At 42.0% G+C, this 21,621-nt stretch overlaps 1 protein-coding gene across 3 annotated transcripts; it reads right to left on the bottom strand.

The window, feature by feature from the left end:
- Positions 1-328: 328 nt before the first annotated feature.
- On the bottom strand, positions 329-21,223 carry Plaat1 (phospholipase A and acyltransferase 1). Of its 3 annotated transcripts, none has more exons than XM_031363569.1 (4): positions 21,092-21,223; positions 12,743-12,881; positions 9,894-10,159; positions 329-2,670 (listed from the first exon to the last, which is right to left on the bottom strand). In XM_031363569.1, the coding sequence occupies exons 2-4, from the start codon at positions 12,879-12,881 to the stop codon at positions 2,572-2,574; spliced, it is 504 nt and encodes a 167-aa protein (XP_031219429.1). In that variant the 5' UTR covers positions 21,092-21,223; the 3' UTR covers positions 329-2,571. The 3 variants fall into 3 exon arrangements, with proteins under 3 accessions (XP_031219429.1, XP_031219431.1, XP_031219428.1); XM_031363571.1 differs by lacking the exon at positions 21,092-21,223 and adding an exon at positions 19,954-20,166; XM_031363568.1 differs by lacking the exon at positions 21,092-21,223 and adding an exon at positions 19,950-20,163.
- Between the last annotated feature and the right edge of the window lie 398 nt (positions 21,224-21,621).

Below are 21,621 nucleotides of genomic sequence, written 5' to 3'. Positions count from 1 at the left end.
AGAGCTGGAGCAGTTGACCACTGCTGAGGGGCAGTTTGGATGCCAGCACCTACATTAAGCAGCAGCTCACAAATTCTTGTAGCTCCAGGTCTGGGGATCTGGCTGACACCTCTTCCTGCCATGCTTGTGTGTGTGTGTGTGTGTGTGTGTGTGTGTGTGTGTGTGTGTGTACATAAAAGAAAATAAATCTGCTTTTTTAAGCGTGTTAGCTTATCCTTAAAAGAAAAAATTATAGCAACCTTGAAGTTGTCAAGGCAAAGGTCTCCTTTATCTGACATTCCTATTCAGCAATTGACTCAGAATGAATAGATTCGGTTGACACACTGTGACATTTAGATAGCATATTTTATTTGTTATGTGTATATATTCAATAAAATGCAGACATTTCCTTCCTAGTATTGCCAAAAACCTATCACCTGGTGCAGATGATCTTTGCATTCCATTTTTTTTTGAAACCTGATAGAAGTGGACTCCATTCCTGACTGCTGAAAATACACCCAGACTATCGTTCATTGTGTTGGGAAAATAGCTGATCCAAGTACAAGTTGCATTGAATGTTTGAGTATTGAGTACCTGCAGGAAAACTACCCCAGCTATTTTGAGCTGCCCATCCTAAGGTTGGCCATGTTTATGGCAAACCAAGGCTGCTGAAGCCTCACACAACTGATATGGAAATAAACCCATGGCTTAAAAAAATGTATTTCTGACATTTTCATTTTGCTTTTCTTCTGGATTGGAGATGCCAGAGTTCTCTAGAAAGGTTTGACTTGAAGCCCCAAGCGACGTTTGGTTCTCAGTCCTACTACCTTTCCTGGCTGGCAGTGCAATTCTGCCAGAGACAAACACATTTCATGGAAAAGGCGGCACACCAGGGGAGAGCAGCCCAGTGGCTGCAGCTGCCTTTACCATAATAGGAAACTTCTAGAAAACTGCATATTCCTTACTATTTGGGAACAGAGACCTGCATCCAGGATAAAAGTAACCTTGTGCCTTCTGAGAAGATCAAGCACTGAATAATGAGTTTGGGGTTCAAACAAGAAGGAGCTGTTAGAAAAGTAAAGCAGGGACAGAGGGGCTCTGTCTGGGCCGGAGTGGCAGCACATCTGTTAACACTGCTGTTGCTCATCCTCATCAGTGTGAGTGTGTCAAGGTGTGAGTTTCTACTGAGCTTCGTGTACTTGACTTTACTGTACTCTATCACTTTCTATCCCTATGTTCACTGACATGTTTTCTTTATTGACTGACATGCTTTTGATAATGGCACAAAAGGATGCTGGGCTAGCTGTGTGGTTTATGGGGTAATGCTATGATGCCTTTGCACCATCTTCATGTAGAAAGACTTACATTCCCCCTTTCCTGACCTGCTACCAAGAATTCTGTAGGAATGGCATTAAAAAGTAGCTTAATTCAATGCATAATCAGTTAAAAAAAGAGAATAAAATAATGGGATTCTTTGACTTACAGTTCACATCTTTAAAGGGATGAAGAATTTTGTGTTATAAATATAGCACTCTGCATCAATACTAATGGTTGCTTGCCAAGGCCCAAAGGTCAAACCACTGAGCTGCTATACAATGTGGAGGGATCCATTTAAATCAATAAAACTGCAGCCCATTGTTCATCACTGATCCTTGAGCTCCCTGGGTCCGAAAGTACAAGAGAAAGGGAGATCAGAGAGGGGCTTAATGGGTAAAGCATCTTATACACAAGCATGAGGTCTTGAGCTCAGATCCCCAGAGTCAACAGGAAGCTTGGGGTGTTAGTTCACATCTGTAATTCCAGAGCTCCTACTATGAAATGGAGGCAGAGATAGGAGACTCTCTGGATGCTCACAGGCTAGCTAGTTTGCCATAAGCTGTGAAGGACAACATACCCTGTCTCCAAAAATTAAAAAAAAATAATAAAATGTTAAAAAAGGTGGAGACCAAAGACTGACACCCGAGACTGTCCTTCCACATGCACACCATTCATAAGAATTCCATACATATGCACACACAAAGCCCCCCCACCCACACACACACTCTTCTTACATGTTCTACCTACACATGTGCAGCAATATGGGGTTATTACCTCAAATGCTTCATCATTCAGAGATGTTTAAGTATTTGGATATATAATGGACATATACCCATGTATCTAAAATACTGGATATGTTCATATTCCTTTTTCTGACAAGGAAATGAATAAGAATTTAGATGTTGGCCCTAACAACTGTCTCTCGGCAGCATATGTAAATGGTTCTCCACACCTCTGGCAAAACAGCTGTCCTCAGGGAGAACGAAAACAGTATTTACAGCAGAAGATAAAATGTGGGCTTGGTTTTGTTAAGATCTTCAGCTGGCTCCATCAAAACGCAATTGCATTTTGTTCAAGCTGCCACGGCAAATCTCTACTAGTAGGGAAAAACTTTTCTTGGCTCAATGATAAGATTAAAATCAGCAAGCAATTTATTACAGAGTCTGCCATCCATCATGGGGATCACGAGCAATAATGATGCATTCAAAATAAGCATTCACCCTAGGATTTTTTTCTCCTCACAAATTTCTTCATTCCAATCTCTTCAATAAACTGCTAATATTTTGTTCTTTGTCTTTTGGGAAACAAGCCGAGGAATGCAAAGATATCAATACCAGCTGCCACCAATCCGATGGTGCCGATTGCTCGGTTGGCCTAAAAGGAAACAAGAAAGAAAGAAAAACAAATGCATCTTATTCTAAAGGTGGCAGTTTTGGCTTGGAGCTTTGGTTTGCTCCAATTAAGCAAAAACCCATTTTAAAGTACAATGAATGTATTTAAAACTCCAAGGTCAAAATAAGATATGAATGCAATTGTAATTTTTATAATTGTGCAGAAGATACAAACACACAGCTTTCTATTCCTGAAAACTAAAGCTCTTGGCAGTGTCTAAGCTCATCATGGACATGGGTCCCGGTTGCTCATCATAATCTTCTGGTGACAGAGGGAGTGCTGTGCCCCTCTGCAAAACTTGGAGACTGCAAGTAAATGGTTCTATTGCCCAAGATCATCTTACCATCAAGATGTTTAGATATAAGTCAAAGCTTCATAGATGCTTGCTCTCCTTCCAGCAGCCTCTACAGTTTGACCTGTACTAAAGCTGTGTGTGTGTGTGTGTGTGTGTGTGCATTTCTCTAACTAAAGGCTGCCTATTACTCAAAGAGTCCAAGAGTGTGATCTGTGATCTGAACTAAGCAGCTGTAAACTCTTATTTGCTGGACACAGTAAGTACATGTGCTGGATAGTTTGTGTCAACCTGAAAGTTGAGTCACCTGGGGAAAGGGGACATCCATTGAGGAATTGCCTCCATCAAATTGCCCTATGGGCGTGTGTGGGATGGGATCTTGGTTAATGATTGATGTAGCAGAGCTGAGCCTGCTGTGGGTAGTGCCGCTCATGGACAAGAAGTCCTGGCTTGTAAAAGAAAACAAGGCAAGTGAGTCATGGACAGCAAAGCCGTTAAGCAGCATCCCTCTGTGGTTTCTGACGCAGCACCTGTGTGAGTATTCGATTCTTGAAATGATGAAATGTCTCCTGTAAGATCAAATAAGCATTCTGTTTACCCTAACATTAACCATAACTCTAACCCTTAAGGTGCTTTTGGACAGTGTTTTGTCACAGGAAACTAAATCAGTACATTTTAAGAAGAGTCAATATTAGTCAACTATCATGTCAAATTGGTTTTCATATAGACAGAGTAAGCCATTCTCAAACTCAATTGTCCATAAGAGAGTTCAGACATTCATAGCCATTAGCGTATTAATCACCATCGTGATGAGGGTAGCTAATGAATATTCATGGTTTTAATGGCACTCGGCTAATATTTGCCTTGCATCCTCATGGGCCTGAGAACAGTGTTATGACTGAAAAGTCATACTCGGATATTGGAGTCATCACAGACCCAGAAGACAATGTTAAGTCTCTGGGATTCAAGAGTCATGGCTTTAAAATAGAGCAAACACTTTTTGTCAAATATCTGGGGACTGATCTAACCTAGCCAGGGTCACAGTTTCTAGCTCTCTCCACGTAAGCTTGTACTGTGGAGCCTCTACATATACATTTCTGAAACACTGTACAGTCTTCCTGTTACACACTGGAAAGACAGAGGCATGTCAAAGGAGCATTTGCTCCATACATTTGCAGTACGTGTTCACTTTGTTATACGAGCCTGCAATCAGGAGAGAGAAGGTTTACACCTGTGACTCTTTTTCCTTTCCTAGTCAGCTTTAACCACCAACCTGACACAGCTTAAAGTCACCAGAGAAGGGAGTTTCAGTTGAATGACCTCCCTGTAGGCATGTTGGTGGGGTATTGATAGAGGAGGGCTTAGCCCACTCTGGATAATTCCATTCCCTGAGCAGGTGGTCCAGGGTTGCCTAAGAAAGCTAGCTAAGTATAAACCAGCCCATGAGTCAGAAATCAAGTAGTTTGCCCTTGCTTTACTCCTTGGATGTGAATGGTGTGGTGGTTTGAGGATGCCTAGCCCAGGGAGTGGCTCTTTTTGGAGGTGTGACCTTGTTGGAGTAGGTATGCCACTGTGGGCTTGGGCTTTAAAACCCTCATTCTAGCTGCCTGGAAACCAGTCTTTTCCTAGCAGCCTTCCAATGAAGATACAGAACTCTCAGCTTTGCCTGCCCCTGCCTGCCTGGATACTGCCATGCTCCCACCTTGATGATAATGGACTGAGCTTCTGATTCTGTAAGCCAGCCCCAATTAAATGTCATGTATGAGCTGCTTTGGTCATGATGTCTGTTCACAGCAGTAACGCCCTAACCAAGACAAAGGGAGTTCCTTGATTAGTGATAATGTGTACAATAGCAAGCAGGACTGTGACCAGGTAGTACCTTCTTGGCCTTCTGCTCTGACAATGGATCGCAACCTTTAAGGCATCTCTTTCTTCCTCAAGATGTTTCTGGTCATTACAACAGAATGCCCCTAGAACTTTGTCCCTTTCTAATTCCCCAAAAATGTTTCTGGTGGAGAGAAAGATCTTGCGGACACCCTGGCCTTAGCCTACAAATCCTATTTTCTTCTGTAATTTTACTTTTACTTACTTGGTAGTTTTATGCTTATGTTACCTATAAGGTTTAGTGAACACTACTTAAATTATTCACTTAGAATATCAAAAGGTGAGAGGCACACCAAAGACACCCAGAGCCACACTTGACATCACTACAATGAAGAAGTCAGAGAGAAAGAGAAGTGGAAGGGTTTGTAAGCCATGAAGGGAGAAGAAACTGGAAACTGGAGTAAGGACCAGCCTGATGTGAGTAGCCTGCACTGCCACCTGAGGCCATGATGAGGTCTTGGCTTATGCATATCAAAGACAAACAAACAAACAAACAAAAGAGGTAAAGAAATGCTGTGTACATAAAATTCCCAAGAATAATAAAGAGCATGGTCAGAAGCCAAGGAAAAGGAAATTGGGCAGGAACTGAAAACACAAAGCTCAATAAGGCAGCAAATAGAGTCAAATGACAGCGGTTTCTAATTCCAGAAAAATGATAGGACCCTGGGCTTTGGGTGACCCCTAGCAAGATGCAAGCACAATCGACTAGATATCTTTTAGTTTCTAGAAAGCTGAGACATAGGAGAAATCTCATAAACATGAGGCTTAGAGAAGGGATATATAATTTGATTGAAGGGCAGATACTATTCTAAAAAAGCCTCCTCTTCATAATGTGAAAGTATTTTCTCAAATACCAAATACTCTTTCAGGTCATCTCATTCTAGGTAGCAAAATCTCTCTAAACTGTACAATCTCTTGGAGTTATACATAGTGGGAGCTGACCTACAGGCTTTGAACATCTCACAATGGTCTTGGTGGAACTTTTACCTCATGGCTTATTCAGGATTATAAAATCACCAGTCTGATTCTGGACACTTATACATTTCAAAATCTTATGTTTGAAGGCCTCAGCAAAGGCCCTATTCTGAGGATCTGCGAGAAGCCAGTGAAACAGGCTGAATCCGAGGCTGTGTATGCCATCAGCATATCGGGTCTTATATGACTATATAATTTATCAATGTCTATTTTCTGAGACTCAACAACTAGAGCAATGCACTGGAGGACAGGCATGGTGTGTCATACAGGCATGGTGTGTCATACAGGCATGGTGTGTCATACAGGCATGGTGTGTCATACAGGCATGACATACTGGCTTGTGCAGGCTTATTAAAGAGTGTGGCCATCTTATATAAAGATATATAATTTTAGTAGCTTATTTGAATTATAACAATAAAAATGTTACTTATGGAACTTTGAATAGTGTTGAAAAAATGAGCCACAGGGATGGATAAAATATTTACAAAAGAAAAATCTGTTAAAAGACTCATTTAAAAATATACAAAGGAGTCTTAAAAATCAATATAAGAATAAACAAACCAAATTTGGATATAGGCAAAGTGATTGATAGGCCACCAAAAGGCAACATAAGAGCTGATTCCAACTATGAGACGTTCAACAAAGATAAGGGCATGCATACAATTAAAAACAATTCAATAAGGTTGTCCAGGACTAGAGTGAAGAGATGTGATTAGGTAGTATACAGAATAAGTTCAGTGCAGGGTAATTATCAATAATATAATGATGGATATGTCTTTGTAAGTTTGTCTACATTCATAAAACATTCAACACAAAAACCCAAAAGAAGAAATTCTGATGTAAACTATGGTCTTTGACATGAGTTTTCAAAGTTGGCTCACCACTGTTTTAGAAATGTAGCATGGATGGAGAAGATACAGATGGAGGATATGCATGTGTAAGGAGCAAAGAGACTGCTCTACAGTCAGGACAACTTTGTAATTCTAAAAACTGCTCTGTTGTAATTCTAAAAACTGCTCTAAGATTGCCTGTTGGTTTTGTGCAACTACAAAAAAGCAACAGTGGAAAACATAAAAAGGATCATAATCCTTCTACCCTTTTAATCACTTCTATGTAGTTTTTTAAAAAGTGAAGTCATTGTCATTTCCCAAGGAAACGTCTGTAAGTTCAAGATCTCTAAAGAGTGAGGTTAGCTTGAGCTGGAATCCTTAGGATTGTTGGGAATCAGACAGTCACTGAAGAAGAGGGTGGAGACAAGACACCAACTTCAGAGGTACCCCTGACCGATTCTTCCAATTCTGTCCACCTAGTTTATGGCACCTCACAATAATGCTATCAGATTAGGAACCAATCAGTAGATGAACCCATTGATTAGGTGTTAAACTTCATGATCTGATTATTTCTCAAGACAATAGCTGGTATCTGTAGAACATACCATATGAGCCTTCAGCTGGATGCTATATTTCCAAAGCATAGCACATGTTTTATTAGGACAAAATCTGTAATATAGCTAATCAAGAGACTTCAAATACTTCTAAATCTATAATTATAAAATAACTCAAGGGTACAGTAAAAAGCATATATGGTGTACCCAAAGCCATCCAGTCAGTGAATAAAGAAAGGACATTAGCTCATGCCAACAGAGTGCTGGCACTCGGGTAAATTCTGTAGGGATGATGTTTTTGTGCTTTGTGCATTAACCTTGTTTTATTCATTATTCTTTATTCCATTATCTGATTTCAATCCAGACATGGCATTGTAATGCTTATGTTAAGAATCTCCTATCTTCAGTTGTGTAAAAAATGCTCAACATTTATTCTTTGCCTTGTCAATATAAGCTGGGAAAGGCCAATAATGAGGCAATTGAGAGAATAGGGTGTAACCTCTGGGAAGAGAAAGAACTCTGGGAGAGACCAAGGTAGAGGAGACTCACTATGAGGAAAGGGTCCTGGGGAACACACCTAAAGCACAGAAGGGCAGAATCCAAATGCAAGTATCTCAGGTATTTGGGCTGGGAGGTAACCAGGTTTAGTTTAGAGGATTAGAATAGAACAATGACAGCCCAGGTATTGTATGGTAAAGCTATACTAAATATACCATAGTCTCAGTCTCATTCATTTGTGAGCTAGCTGGGGATAAAGAAAAATAGCCACTTTCAAAAATGCATTTACAAGATTACTAAGCATGTTTGTGTACCATTCCACCAGTATCTGTTAGAGACTGGTTCCACTATTAGCTGAGGAAGTGATCCCCCATGGGTTTTGAGTCTTCGTATGAAAAGTAAAAAGATACTAAATTTCAGATGAAATTCAAAGCAAGAGGATTGTAATCTGTTCTTACTCAACCAAACTTCCACATTATTGAAGTATTATTAGCAAGCAAAAGGCTGTAAATATTTAATATGTGCAAGTTGTTCTATTTGGAGGTGGACTTACATCCATAAAATGCCATCCTAACCAATACCACACACACACACACACGTATATACCTCCTCCTCAAATTTCTTCCAACCATCTTCATTGCCTCTGCTGTTGTTTTGGTTCCGATTTCTAATTGGGTAGTTGGTTGATTGATCTCTTTTGGCTTTGTTGTTGCTATAAGATTATCTAACCCAAAGAACTACCTTCTTGATACAAATAAAAATAAGCAATAAATTTATAATAAAAGCACAGGCTTGTAAGTCATAGATACTATGTTATAGAATAGATATGCAAAGTGATTTATTTGATGTAACAGAGATTTGTATTTCTTTGACCACTGTCCCCCCATTTGCAGAAATTAAGTGAATAGATATTATTATTTGCTAATGCAGTGAATGACCTAATCATTACCAAAGGTCCCATAATTCGGTTATATCTGAAAAACAGCCGCCAGCTGAGGAACATGCCATGCAAGACTTTGGTGGGACACTATATATCCAAAGCACAACAGATGCTTTTTTATTAGGCTGTAAATAACATGCTACTTAACTGGATAATTACCAGTTACGCAGATAGAGCACATTTCTTACCAACGGCACTAGTATTCAACATAAATAAAAAGAACAATTTGTGTGTGGCCTCTGTGTTGTGGCATATGTGTGTGTGTGTGCATAGATGTGCGTGTGTGTGTACGTGTGTGTGTGTGCATGTGCGTGTGCGTGTGTGTGTGTGTGTGTGTGTGTGTGTGTGTCTATTATTTTCTGTGAATGGACAGTCACTGTTAATATACTTCCTGATGGGAGCACTTTGCCAGTGAGTTCTTTCCTAAAAAAAACAACCAACTAACCAAACAATAAACTATCTGGGCTTTTTAAGTTTAAAAAGTAATACTTTTATATAAACAGGGCCTCTCCTTCTAACAATTGTATTCTCTCACATTGCCTTAATAATCTTTGGGTTAAGTCCTTAGCGGTGGAGCCACCCTGGCCTGAGGACAGGTGAGGCAGAAACAAGTAAGGTAAATACTCACTTTGTTGGGAATCCACTATAACACTACAAAATAGTGCTGGGAATCTACAAAATCGCAATATCACATGAATTAGATACACTGAAGTCAGTCCACACATGAAAAGCCACTTAGAGACCCAGTGAACTAATATCACAACATTTCATTGAAAAGTAGCATTGTAAAGAAATAGGAAACATTTACCAAGCCTTCAAGGCATGTCATTGGTTGGACGCTATTCCTTACTGGAAAAGAATCTACTAATTAATCCATTTATCTTCCTTTTTTGCTCCATGATTTTCAGTACATGGAGTGGTTGTTTTGAGGTTGTTGAATGGGGGAGTAATGAGAACTGTGACTAGTGGGCTCAGTAGGACTGACAGGAAGCTATGGACTTGACGCTATCTCACGTCCCCTTCCAGCCCATATTTCAAGATGTGCAAGTCTTAGTCCATTTGATCTCTGACTAACTATATTTTTAATAGCCTCCTTCTCTGCCCTTTGGTGTTTCCACCTTTTCTTGTTTTGTTTTGTTTTGTTTTTACATTTTGGTTGAAGTGTAGGGCCTTTATCATGGCAGGATTTTCTCAATGTGAGAAACTTCTTGAACCCTTTAAAGAAAACTCACCTGCTCTGATACTCCTTCTCCATAGCGGAGCAAGGTCACAAAATGCTCACAGTTGTTGACCAGTAAATCATAGGCTACTTCCTGCCCAATAGCGAACTCTGACCGTTGTATCACTTCCTCCACAGGGAGAGGAGGGTGCGTTGCGTCGTACTTGTTATTTATTCTGTATGCGTCATTTCCCACAACGTCCTTCAAAAGCTGCATTTTCACCAAGGCCTTTGTGCTGAACACAGATTTGGCACTTGTAAGTGATGAGCGAATGCCATCTGTAATGAGAACGATGGTTGGCGAGGCTTAGTGATCTGATCCACAGAGTACCCATATCATCTAGTAATGAATGCTAGAGATGCTGGGGAACTTAGATGGCTCTCTTCTCCTTAGGCAGTGAACTCAAAGTGCTTGATCGTATCCACACAATGTTATGTTCTCAATTACATACGAGGGAGAAAACAAGCTGCATGAAATTCTCTGCCTGTCCTCGGGAAATAAGGCATTTAATGATTGGTATTATGAGAGCTTTTTGCATACACTTCTAGCAAGGTAGGGTTAAAATTATTGACCAATTTTTCTATTGTGCCTGTTCCTTCATAGCATCTGAACTCTTCCAAATGGATATCTTAGGGGTTAGGAGTTGTGTGTTCTGAGTCTACCACCTAGCTGTACTTCTTGCTTCTTCATACACTTGCTCTTCCCTGGGCTTTAATGTAAGTCCACATTTCCTGCTGTAAGGTCCTTCTCTTCTCCTGTCATTTCCTCTGGCCTGGCCAGAAAACTAATGTCCCAAACCTGAAGCTAACTTCAGTAGGCAAAACCCATCTGGGCCCCATTCTATGTTTTCCCAGCCTGAACAATTCTTTGAGTCTTTTCTCTTCACCTGAGATACCTCTATTGGTAATCATTGCATAGATGGCCTAGACCCTTTGTATCTGGGCCTGTTGTGTCAGTATCATGACTTCTGGTGGCTTGGAATATTCCAGGACCTGGTCTCTCTCCACATGTGCCTATTTTCTGTGCATGAGCATCATATTCCTGTAACTACTAAGAGAAAGGGACTCTACATAAACTGACATGTAAATTTCTCTTTCAGTTATGACTAAAATTGAAATCTTCTTCCATGCTTCTTCTATCTCGGTCTCCTCAAGAGAGCAGCAACATTCATCAGTTTATATTATAGACACTGGAAGTACACAGGAACAGATGTTATATATATTGATGCATGTAATACTCCTTTTAAGTGAAATTTTATGTCACATATTGCAGTTTAGACATTTTAAACTATTATATTAAGGCCATCACCCAAATAGTTAAACATGTCCAAAAGTATGCTTTTAAAATTGCTATTATAGTTGCTTTATCTTATTATAGTTCCACCATTGCCTATTTCTTCCCCAAAATGCCTGCCAGAGCCAATCACTGTATTAAATCTTATTCTCCAGAAATGGAGTTGTGGCTCACAATGGGCCAATTTAGAGTCATTCTCCATGATTTCTAAACTCCAACATACAGAGAGAACAGATTAGCTCTATCCTGTTGAGTCACTGAACTGTAAGAATGGAGCCTCAGTTTGTGAACTGTCCTTGTTTCCTTCCACAGTCAGAGAATAACAATGACAGGCAGGAGAGAGAAGATACGTGAGAGCCTGAAGGTGATGACATTCCTATCCCTGGAGCTGTCTGAGTCCAGCTCAACCCTTTCTGACATAAGCCATGGACTTGTCTTTTTGCTTGTTTACTTAAGCTAGTGTTAAGCTTTATTTCTGTTATATACAACTCAAGGATTCTGACAGTCATGGATACCTCATACCCAGTGGCTAAGTCATAATGTGCTTAACCAGCCCCCTGTTGAAAAATTAAGCCATTGCCTTGTTTTCTTAAATTTCATTAGACATGAAATTCGTCTATGTTTTTAAATGTTTCCCCAGACTCCTGGAAGTAAAATTAGATGCAGAGCATGAGAGATCTTTGAAAACACTTAACACATACTGTGAAACTGGTTTTGTGAATGGCATTATCAGTTTCTATTTCCATCAACCATATCCTTGTACTAAGTTCCCCTGTCTCTGTCCACACTGTGTGCTATCGTTCTATCCTTTGCTAAAGAGATGGGTAGGAAATCAGTCAGTGTCTCAATCTATAACTTTCAGGTGAATATAAAGTTGAAATGTCTGTTCTCTTCTTTTGCCAACTGTTTTCAAACTTCCCCTTTGTGACTTGCACTCTTGGCTTTTGCTGCCTGTCCTCTGAGCCGCCAGTTTCCCGGGTACAATGGAACTAGTTTTCTCACATCTTCTGCTGCTGCTTCTTTCCAGAACTGTCCTAATTGTAGCAAGCCCCTCTCCTCTTTTCTGCTCCTACCTTCCTAGATTCAGGGCTTCACAGGCCACCTTCTTCATTTGGATTTTCTACACCCTTCCTAACGTGTCTGATAATTTGCTCTTCTTCTCACCCACTGTCTGTGAAGGTATGAGTACCACTGTGTAGATATCTATATAGCTGGGTAGCTGCAACACCTAGAGTAACATTCATCACATACTACACAACCTATGCATAGCTGTTTGAATATACTAAAATCATCCACTTGTGTGAGACATAAGGACATAGAGCCTAGACATGTTTGGAGCCAATGCCTCCCTCTGGTAGTCATTTATTTGTAATTAGGAATTTTTTAAAGAGAGTTTAATTTTAATGTCTGTGGAATCTTTTAAATGATGCTTTTGTCTCTGAATATCATTTTCTAAATTTAGTAGGATTTAGTTTCTGCATTTTTATCTACTTTATGATTTTATCTGTGATTGCTTCTAAACACAAAACAACTTAAAAGCTCCCAGGGGCCCCTGGAAACAATCTTACCTGTAGGTACAATGTTGATAACGTAGCCATCACCCAAGTACAGTGCCCAGTGCTGATAGCAAGGACGGAACACTTCAATCAAGTCTCCTGGGTGGGGGTTGTGAGGACAGGTCAGACTGAAGCAATCATTCACCGCCATCTGCAAGGACAAGGATAAAGATGAGCTTGCCGTTACAACTCACAGAACGAGAGTCTGAGCAAGGACCGGTTCCACGTCATCAGAGGGACAAAGAAATCACTGAGATGACCTCTGGTAATGACTCAGACTCGCAGTGCTTTCTTTGGATGTTTGTGTGTGTGTTAGCAGAAAAGGGAGGAGGAGAAGCCCTCGCAGAAGTCTCTCCAGCGGCGCTTATGACACTTGTTCTTTAAAGCTAGAATTTGTTTGTAGAACTTCCTTCTGTACAAAAATTTCAGTAATATTAAGTATCAAAATATGCCTTGTTTGGAACAGGGAGGAGAAATAAAGGGAAAGCAAATGTATGTTTGTCTTACTGTGCAAATGTTCTTAAAAAAAAAAAAAAAAAACTACTAGAAAGCATCAGTCCAATCTTGCTTCCAGAGTGTGAAGCAGTCAGGAGTCCAGAGTCTAAGATCAGAATTGTTTTCAGGCTGAATGCTGTGCAGTACAACTAAGAAGCAGAGGTGTGGGTAGACGCTGAACACTGTGAACACTGAAACGTGTAAGAAATACCTTGTACTACAAAACTCACTCTGCCACTTTATTCTTAGGGAAAGGCAGGCTACAAGCCAGATGGATATCAAGCCAGACGTTCAGGTGCAATGCGGACTCTGGAGCATTTCTTCCAAGTTCAGAATGTGCTCGGTACTGCAGCATGTTTTAGACTCTGGCTTCCACCTGCTACATCGCTGATGTCTTTTGTCCCCGTAACCATGACAACCAACCCCACCCCATCCCTTCCTGTGATTCCAGAAACAGTGAAGCGGACAAGGTGCAAGATGGAGAAAGCTCACTGCCTTGGTGAATGTAACCTGGAATTTCCAACGTGGCAACATTTTCTCCTTCTAAATCAACACCCTGTAGAAAGCACATACGTTTCTGACAGCTGGTCTTGCAGAGGTTACCCTTTCTGTGTAGTCACAGAAATAGAATAAGTCAGCAAGAGGAAGTCATGTGCATCTCCACAATCAAAGGAAGAATAAGGGCTGTACACATGCTGAGTCTTTAGCTGACAATGATGTTCCTCACCGTCTTGCTGTCTTGCAACTCTATAGGCTCCCCACCAAAGAAATACAAGTGCTAGAAACTTCCAACTCACTCACATGATGGCATAGGCTAAGGACTTGGGAATACAATTTTCCTTACTTTCTTGGCACTATAGAAGTCTTCTTTAAAAACCAATTATTAACACTGGAAGGGTGTTTCCCTGAGTATGTGCATGCTGTGTATTGAAATCTTGACTCGTCACACTGTCACAGAAATGCAGCCAAATGTAAGCTGCCCATCTGTTGAAAAATAACTACAAACCAATTATATAAATGCATTAAGTCTACCCATCCTCCCAAATATGTTTGAGTCTTACTTAATATGGATGTTCACAATTTGTTCACTAACAGAAAACCAGGCAACAACAGTTAAGACAGGAGTAATAATGTATGCTAGATGGTTTATCTCAGAAAGCTATTGAAAGCATTCCTTGTGAATGGGCTACAAGCTGTTATGAATATCTTGAAAAAATACTGTTTCTTGAATACCTTGAAAAAAATATTTGAGTGGATGGTCAGATAGTAGTGTTTTCTGTAAATCTCTAGATTGGACCATGTTTTGTGTGTGATTTGTTTTGCCTTTGAGACAAGATGTATGACTTTATGGAATAGATGGTTTCACTGTAAAGATTTACTATCTAACATACTTCAGTCTCTTACATGTAGTCTGAAACATGACCCACAAAGTATAAGTGAACTAGCCACACAAAGCCTATCATAGTTTATTTTAATAAATGGTAGGACAATAAGCAAGCCCTGTAGATAACCCCCAGACCCTAAGAGAGACCTCATGATAACATGTAAGGGGAGAGTGGCTTCTCACATTGACGCCTTCTTGTATATCCTAGCAAGTTGCTACAAAAGGGAACCCCAGAAACTCTCTAGTTCACCCTTCTCTAAACTTGGCTTTGGGATCCCAAAACTTCTAGAAGTATAGCTTAAATACCAGCCATGAGGTTCCAGTGCAAAGCCCTTGATTCTTAAGATAAAGAAAAGTAAACTCCAAAAGTAATTTCAACTAATGAGAGTCATATGTCATCTCACAACAGATTTTCAACAATTAGAGCTGGAATGATTGAGTGTTCCAGGGGGAAAATATCCCAGTATTACCAGTAGACTTCAACTTAAAACTTGTGTCACAAACAGAGAGGGACACACATACGTATACACACACACACACACGTAATACATTCATATACATAATACATACACACAAAGACACACACACACACTAATATGGGGAAAGTAAGGGAGAAAAGCCTTAGTATTGAGTTGGCAGAGTACTTTCATTTACTCTCAAACATATGACTTCATTCCTAAGAGCTTCAAATAATTCAGCCAACCTTCAATGGGAGAATGGCAAGAAACACCAGCACTCTCTCAGTAGTCAAGATAGCTGAATAGACGTGCTCAGCGTACACGGGGAAGATGAAATAGCTCAGTGGTTAAGGGCACTTAATGCTCTTGCAAAGGACTTGGGTTTGGTTCTCTGAACTCACATCAGGCAGCTCACTGTAACTCCAGTTCCAGAGTGTCTCTGCCTCTTTGGTGTCTACAGGCACATCAACTCACATAGGTGCACACACAGAGGCATACATTTTTAAAAAGTAAATTAATAAATCTTTCTAAAAGTAAGAATTTCTTATTTTTTTAAAAAAATAAGGGGGCTGCAGAGATGCATCAGTAGTTAAGAGCACTGGCTGCTCTTCCAGAGGTCCAGGGTTCAATTTCCAGCATCCACATGGCAACTCACAACTGTGTGTAACTCCAGTTCCAAGTGACCAGGCATTATCACACAGGCAAAATACCAATGAAGATAAAATAAATAAATCTTTAAAAAAATAAATATAATAAATAAATAGAATGAAAGGAAGCACCCAGTATTTACTCCCCTTTTACAAAGAACCACCAGAGTGATCTGTGCAGAGCTGCATTTAGAGGCCAATGGTGAAGAGAAAGCACTGGGGATTCTCACAACAGGAACTGCAGCCAGGTCAAATTCAGAGACCTGGGACCATAGCAAGAGAAGCAAAATACACCAGCATCTGCCACTCCACTTCTGCAATAGAAAGAAAGGGGTTTTCCTTTGGGAGGAGTGAGGCAAAAGGGAGAGTTCCAGCAAGCTCTATCCATGTGGATGCTGACAATCCTAGCTACTGAATAGTCAGCTCACAGCCCATTTGGGTTAGTAACTTGAACTCTGCATAGTAGAGTAGAATTCTGCAAAGCCTGGCTTTGAGAAAGGGTTCCTAGGGAAGGTTTGGGATATGGTGACTAGCACCCAGGTTAAGATAAAAAATCCCTGCACACTCAATCTCTTGTATTACACAAACACATCCTAGCATTGGCTGGGCAGATAGCCAACTCTTGAGCCTGCCATGGCACAGTAGGGTAACTGTGCCTAACCTGCGGGATGCCCTGCTCTATAGAGGTTTGGTGCTAGAAGATTGGAAGTGTTGCCTCTGAATACCAGGAGACCAACATGCTTGCTCTCAGACCCAGAATATAGTTAGCCACATGTGGACTAGGGCCAGTGGCAGGATTGATACATGGTTTCCACAGCCCTTTCCCCAAGACTTGTATTCAGGAGCCTGTTCTGAATAAGGTGGGGAGCAGGCCTCCATGACTCCTAGGCATACCGGGGTCTTCTGGGAGGGCCATGGGCAACTCCATGAGGCCAGGTCCTACCTCAGCCATACACTTCCAAACAGAACTTGCTGAGAGAAGTGTACTCATCTCTTCCTCTGCATCTGGCAGGGCCACCATGGAACTAATAGGAGTGATCCTACACTGAGTACCCCATGCCCTCACTGTAAATACCACACCCATCTGAACTGCTGCAGTATCTCCACTCCTACTGCATATGGAGAATATGGGTCGGAGACTCTGCCACACTGTGTATCATGTTTAAGCTCATAAACGATAGTCGTGGAAGTTATAGGGAAACTGTACTTCGGTACTCACCTAGAATCAAAGTCAGCATCGCAGGACAAACTGATGCTCCAAGACACAACTTCAGGAGAAAAATACTTACTAGGGCCACCCTTTAAAAGTGGAAGAGACACTGACTCATCAAATGCACAAATCTCTAAGTAGGGCCACAAGCAATATGAAGAAGGGGTAATAGGATATTCCCCTAAAAGAACACAAAAATTCTCTAGCAACAGATTTCTAAGAAATTAAAATGGATAAAAATATCAAAAATGGCTATTAAAAACATCTTAATGAGATCTTCAAGAATACATATTAGCAGCTAAATGAAGTTAGGCAGACAATGTAGGATAGAAATGAGAATTCAGCAGAGACTCGGGCAGAAATCTTGGCTGTGAGGAAGTCACTGAATCAAATAGAATATAACCCCTGAAAGCCTCAACCACTGGCTAGCCTTAGTGGAAGAACAGCATGTGAATTTGAAGTGTGTGTGTGTATGTGTGTGTGTGTGTGTGTGTGTGTGTGTGTCAGAGTAACAGAAAAGATTACCATTAAAGGCACAGAAAATCCATCCAATGATATAATTGCTGAGAACTTCCTTCAGATCTTGAGGAACATCCACCTGCAAGACACTTATCTAAAATTCAACTCAAAGTGGGCCAAGGACCTGAATATCAGACTAGAAGTCATAGAAGAAAACATGGGAGGTACTCAAAGTGGGCCAAGGACCTGAATATCAGACTAAAAGTCATAGAAGAAAACATGGGAGGTATTTCAAGGCATAGACAGAGATAATGATTTTCTGGATGGAATTCCCCAAAGCAGAGGAAACAAGAATAACTAACAGAACTAAAACCTCCCAAACAGAGAGTAAACAATGAACAGCATGAAAAGGCAGCCCACAGGCGGAGGAAACATTTGCAAACTATGTTTGGCAAGGAGGGGCTGCCATCCAAGATATATAGAGAATTAAAAAAAAAAACTCAGTCCCCAACAAAACAAATAAACGAAGTAAGGCAGACACGGAAAGGCAAGTGCTGCATATTCTTCCTCATACAGAAACTTAAAAAGTAAGTTTGAAAGTTGAATAATGTTCTGTACTGATTGGGAATGGCACTGGGGGTGGGAGGGGCTGAAGTTAACCAATGTTTATCCTGCCCATATATAGAAAAACAGTGCTTTTGATGTGTACAGTTCATACTTGTCAACAAAAACCAGAGATAGGGAATTATGCTGAGTGAAAAAACAACAACAACAACAACAACAAAACAAACAAAAGCAATGTCAGAAGGTTACGTCCCTTGTGATTCTACCCTGTGCTTTTCTTGAAATGACAAAAGTATGAACTTAGTGGACAAATGGTGTTCTCAGGGGTTAAGACGGTGACGGGAGGGAAGGTGGTGTGGCTACAGGATGGACACATCGAGAGTTGGAGTGGTGACTTTGTAGGCTGATTGTAGAGACCAGTTGAGTTCATGCCAGGTCTAAAGTCACATAGGCAATGAGTGACACGTCTGAGACTCCATTTTAAGTCTATCTTCCTATGCCAATTTCACGCTCCATTATGCCAGTGAATATAATTAATAATTAATCAAAGGAGATGCGGCTAAAAGTCATGGCATGTTTCCCTCTTCTCAGACATCCGTTAGAGGAAGACACTTCAAAAGCACAGAAATACATACTTCATATAAACGTTCGTATAATGAATAAATGGAGCCTTGCTCGGGAGTCCCTATTTCTCCTCTACCCAGAAGGCCTTTCCAGGTGATGCTAGACGCATCTGTATGCTTTCCAGAACCACACATTAGGCAAAGAGCTACAAAGATTTACCTAACAGCTCACATGCACAGAATCATCTAGTGTACAATGAAGGCTGGCATGAACATAGGCACTCGATATTATACAAGGATTTCATTTTTCAATTACAAAACCAGACTGCTCTGTTTATTGCACTAGCTCAGATGCATCTGGGGATGCATCAAATGAAATAAGCGTACTGCCCAGAGACGGTTATAGGGACATTTCATGAGTGCTATACATGTCTACAAGGCTGTCAGTGCTGCAGGATACCCAGGAGAGCATTTCATTGACTACCTCTAAGACTACTCCTGGAAGTGTGAAACATACTCAGTACTGATCACTGGCTTCCCAGCCTCCAAGAGCCTCTCCGTTCGACTGGATAGGTTCCCATTTCCATTCACAGCACTGCTACCCTGAGAGGAGAGGCTTCTGTGAAGCTATGTATCTAGACTGTCTGCACTCAGATCTTGGAGCATTATGGATCCTTAATCCAGAATTTACCCTGCACCTGAGAGCTTTCACTCTGGGACAAATTCATCATAAACCACAGCATCAAAACCATGCTAGGCTTTGTCTCTTCCTAGGCTCCCGGTACTGTCTCCATCTTAATCTTGCCTGGATCTTGGCTCACTCTCTCACACCACCATCTCTCAGTCTGCCAAAATGGCATCTCCTTGAGTTCCCTGGAGCTCTATTTTTCCTCACCTATCCCTTTCCTGGACCTGCATCAGTAACTGGTGTCTGGGGACCTTCTCCACTTTCCCAGATGGAGGGCTGGTTCTTGTTTATCTTTAGACATTCCGTTCCTAGCAGACACGCGCACACACACACACACACACACACACACACACACACAAATACCTGCCTAGTGAATGTTAAATGAGTACAGGAACCAAGAACTCGAGATCTGTTCACAGTTTTCCAGAACACGAGTCATAATCATAGTACTAAATGCCAAAATAATATCACTGTCCACTGTTCCAGGATCTAAGACAATGTGGTCACTTTGGTAGTCACTTCAGTGAGCTGAGAAACCTGCTCTGCCCAGCGAAATGAGTTTCAGGTATCTGTTCGACCATTCAACAGTTTCCCAGCCTTGGAAAGCGGGGTCTCTTGTTCCCCTGCTCCCCATTTATAAAAAAGAGGAGGCTGAATTTTAATCAGCTGCTGTCTTATCTCTGAACTTTCCGACAGAGAGAAACACGGTTGCCTAGCGCCTAGAGCGCATCCCTTCCCTCCCCCAACGCACCTCCCTGCGCAAGCTGGGTTGTCTTAGTGACCCGGAGGCAGTGGCGGGCTTCCCGGGTTCTCCACGGGCTCTCTGCGGCGCCTTTAACAGACCCTGGGTGACTCCATCCGCATCGCCCTAAGGCCAAGGCCACGGCCAAGGCCACCACAGCCTCCTTCCGCTGCGTCAACGCCAGCGTCCGCGCGCCGTGCCACCTCTGCTCCCTCCGCGGGTTCCTGGCGCGCGCCTGCCAGACTGCACCGCGGGTCCCTGGCTTTGGAGTTCTGCCAAGACCCAAGTCCTTCCCGCCACCCAGATCCTCCACACAGGCCCCAGGCACGGGATCCCCGGTTTCTCCATGCACACAACAGGCTTGACCCACACCCACACCCACACCCCCAGAACCTCTGTGCCCAAGGCAGGGGCTAGATTCCTAAAATCCTAAGCACCCTCCAGAGGTGAAGGCTCCCCATCTCCTCTGCTAGTCCCCAGCCTGCTTGGGGAGTCCCTACTTCGGAGACCTGACATTGAAGCCCTCGAGCTGACTGAAGCAGACACACAAACCGCCTGCTCACAGCTCGGCCCCAGGCCAGTGCTTGGTTTCTTTCTCCCAGAAACCGGGACAAACTTTTGTGGTAACAGGCACTGGCCATGCTAGGTGCTACAGTTTTAAGATCAGCTTGTCCTGTCGTGCTGGGTGGTACAGTTTTAAGGATGGTTTGTCTTGTGCAGAGCCCAGAAATGTTTAGGTACAGTCATCATGGATACACACTATACCATGTCTAAGCCGGACACCGATTTCTTATGGGCCAAACGTTTTTTTCTCTCTGCTCTGCATCCCAAAGAAACCTCTCCATCTTTGACTCAACGAAGAGTGGGAGATGTATTGCTTTAGAAAAGCCCATGACTCACATACTCCTGCGTGGGTGCCCACAAAATAGTCCTTCTTAGAATGGCCCAGAACCCAGGGGCCAAAGAGGACACACTGACTAGCTACTTGGACAAAAATCAAGTGTGGGGAGAGAGGAGGACGAGGAGGACGACGAAGAAGAGGAGGAGGACGAGGAGGACGAGGAGGACAAGGAGGAGGAGGAGGAGATAGGGCAAATGGGGATCCTCCACCCCTAGACCTCAGGGTGCTTCCTTCCTGAGAGGGAAGTTACCTGGCTTGGGATGGGATGGGATGGAGCTTCATTAATAACCAGAGGCAGAGTTCCTTCCCTTGCCTTGCCCGGAAAAGTCCTGGATCTAGACAGAATAGGTTCCTTTCTCCACGGATCCTGCCTTTTTAGGCCAGACAGACCAGCCAGGCCAAGACTTTAGAAAAAACAGCCACTGAGGTTAAAAATAGAGCTGTGGATAGCGAGGATCCTCTTTCTTCAGGTTTAACAGAGAGCTCAGCAACTCCAGCCAGCTAAGTAGAGAAGGATGGTCAGACTGCTCAGCGAGATTTTCTGAGAGGTACACAGGACTTTGCTAAAACTAGTCATAGTCTGGATTTGTGGACTGGTAGACATGGGCTTTCACCCAAAAAGACACCCACCGTACAAAAGCTTGTTAGCCGCTTGTTGGTCACATGAGGGAAATCTGTACTAGGCAGCCACTTAGCTGGTTGTGGATGTCGATTGCTTTCTGGGATCTGCAGCTCGTGGTCGCACGTGACCTTCTAAACAGAGCACATCAAAAGTCATCA

Source organism: Mastomys coucha, unplaced genomic scaffold (assembly GCF_008632895.1).
Source record: "Mastomys coucha isolate ucsf_1 unplaced genomic scaffold, UCSF_Mcou_1 pScaffold12, whole genome shotgun sequence".
Lineage (NCBI taxonomy): Eukaryota > Metazoa > Chordata > Mammalia > Rodentia > Muridae > Mastomys > Mastomys coucha.
This window is presented reverse-complemented; position numbering and strand designations above follow the sequence as displayed.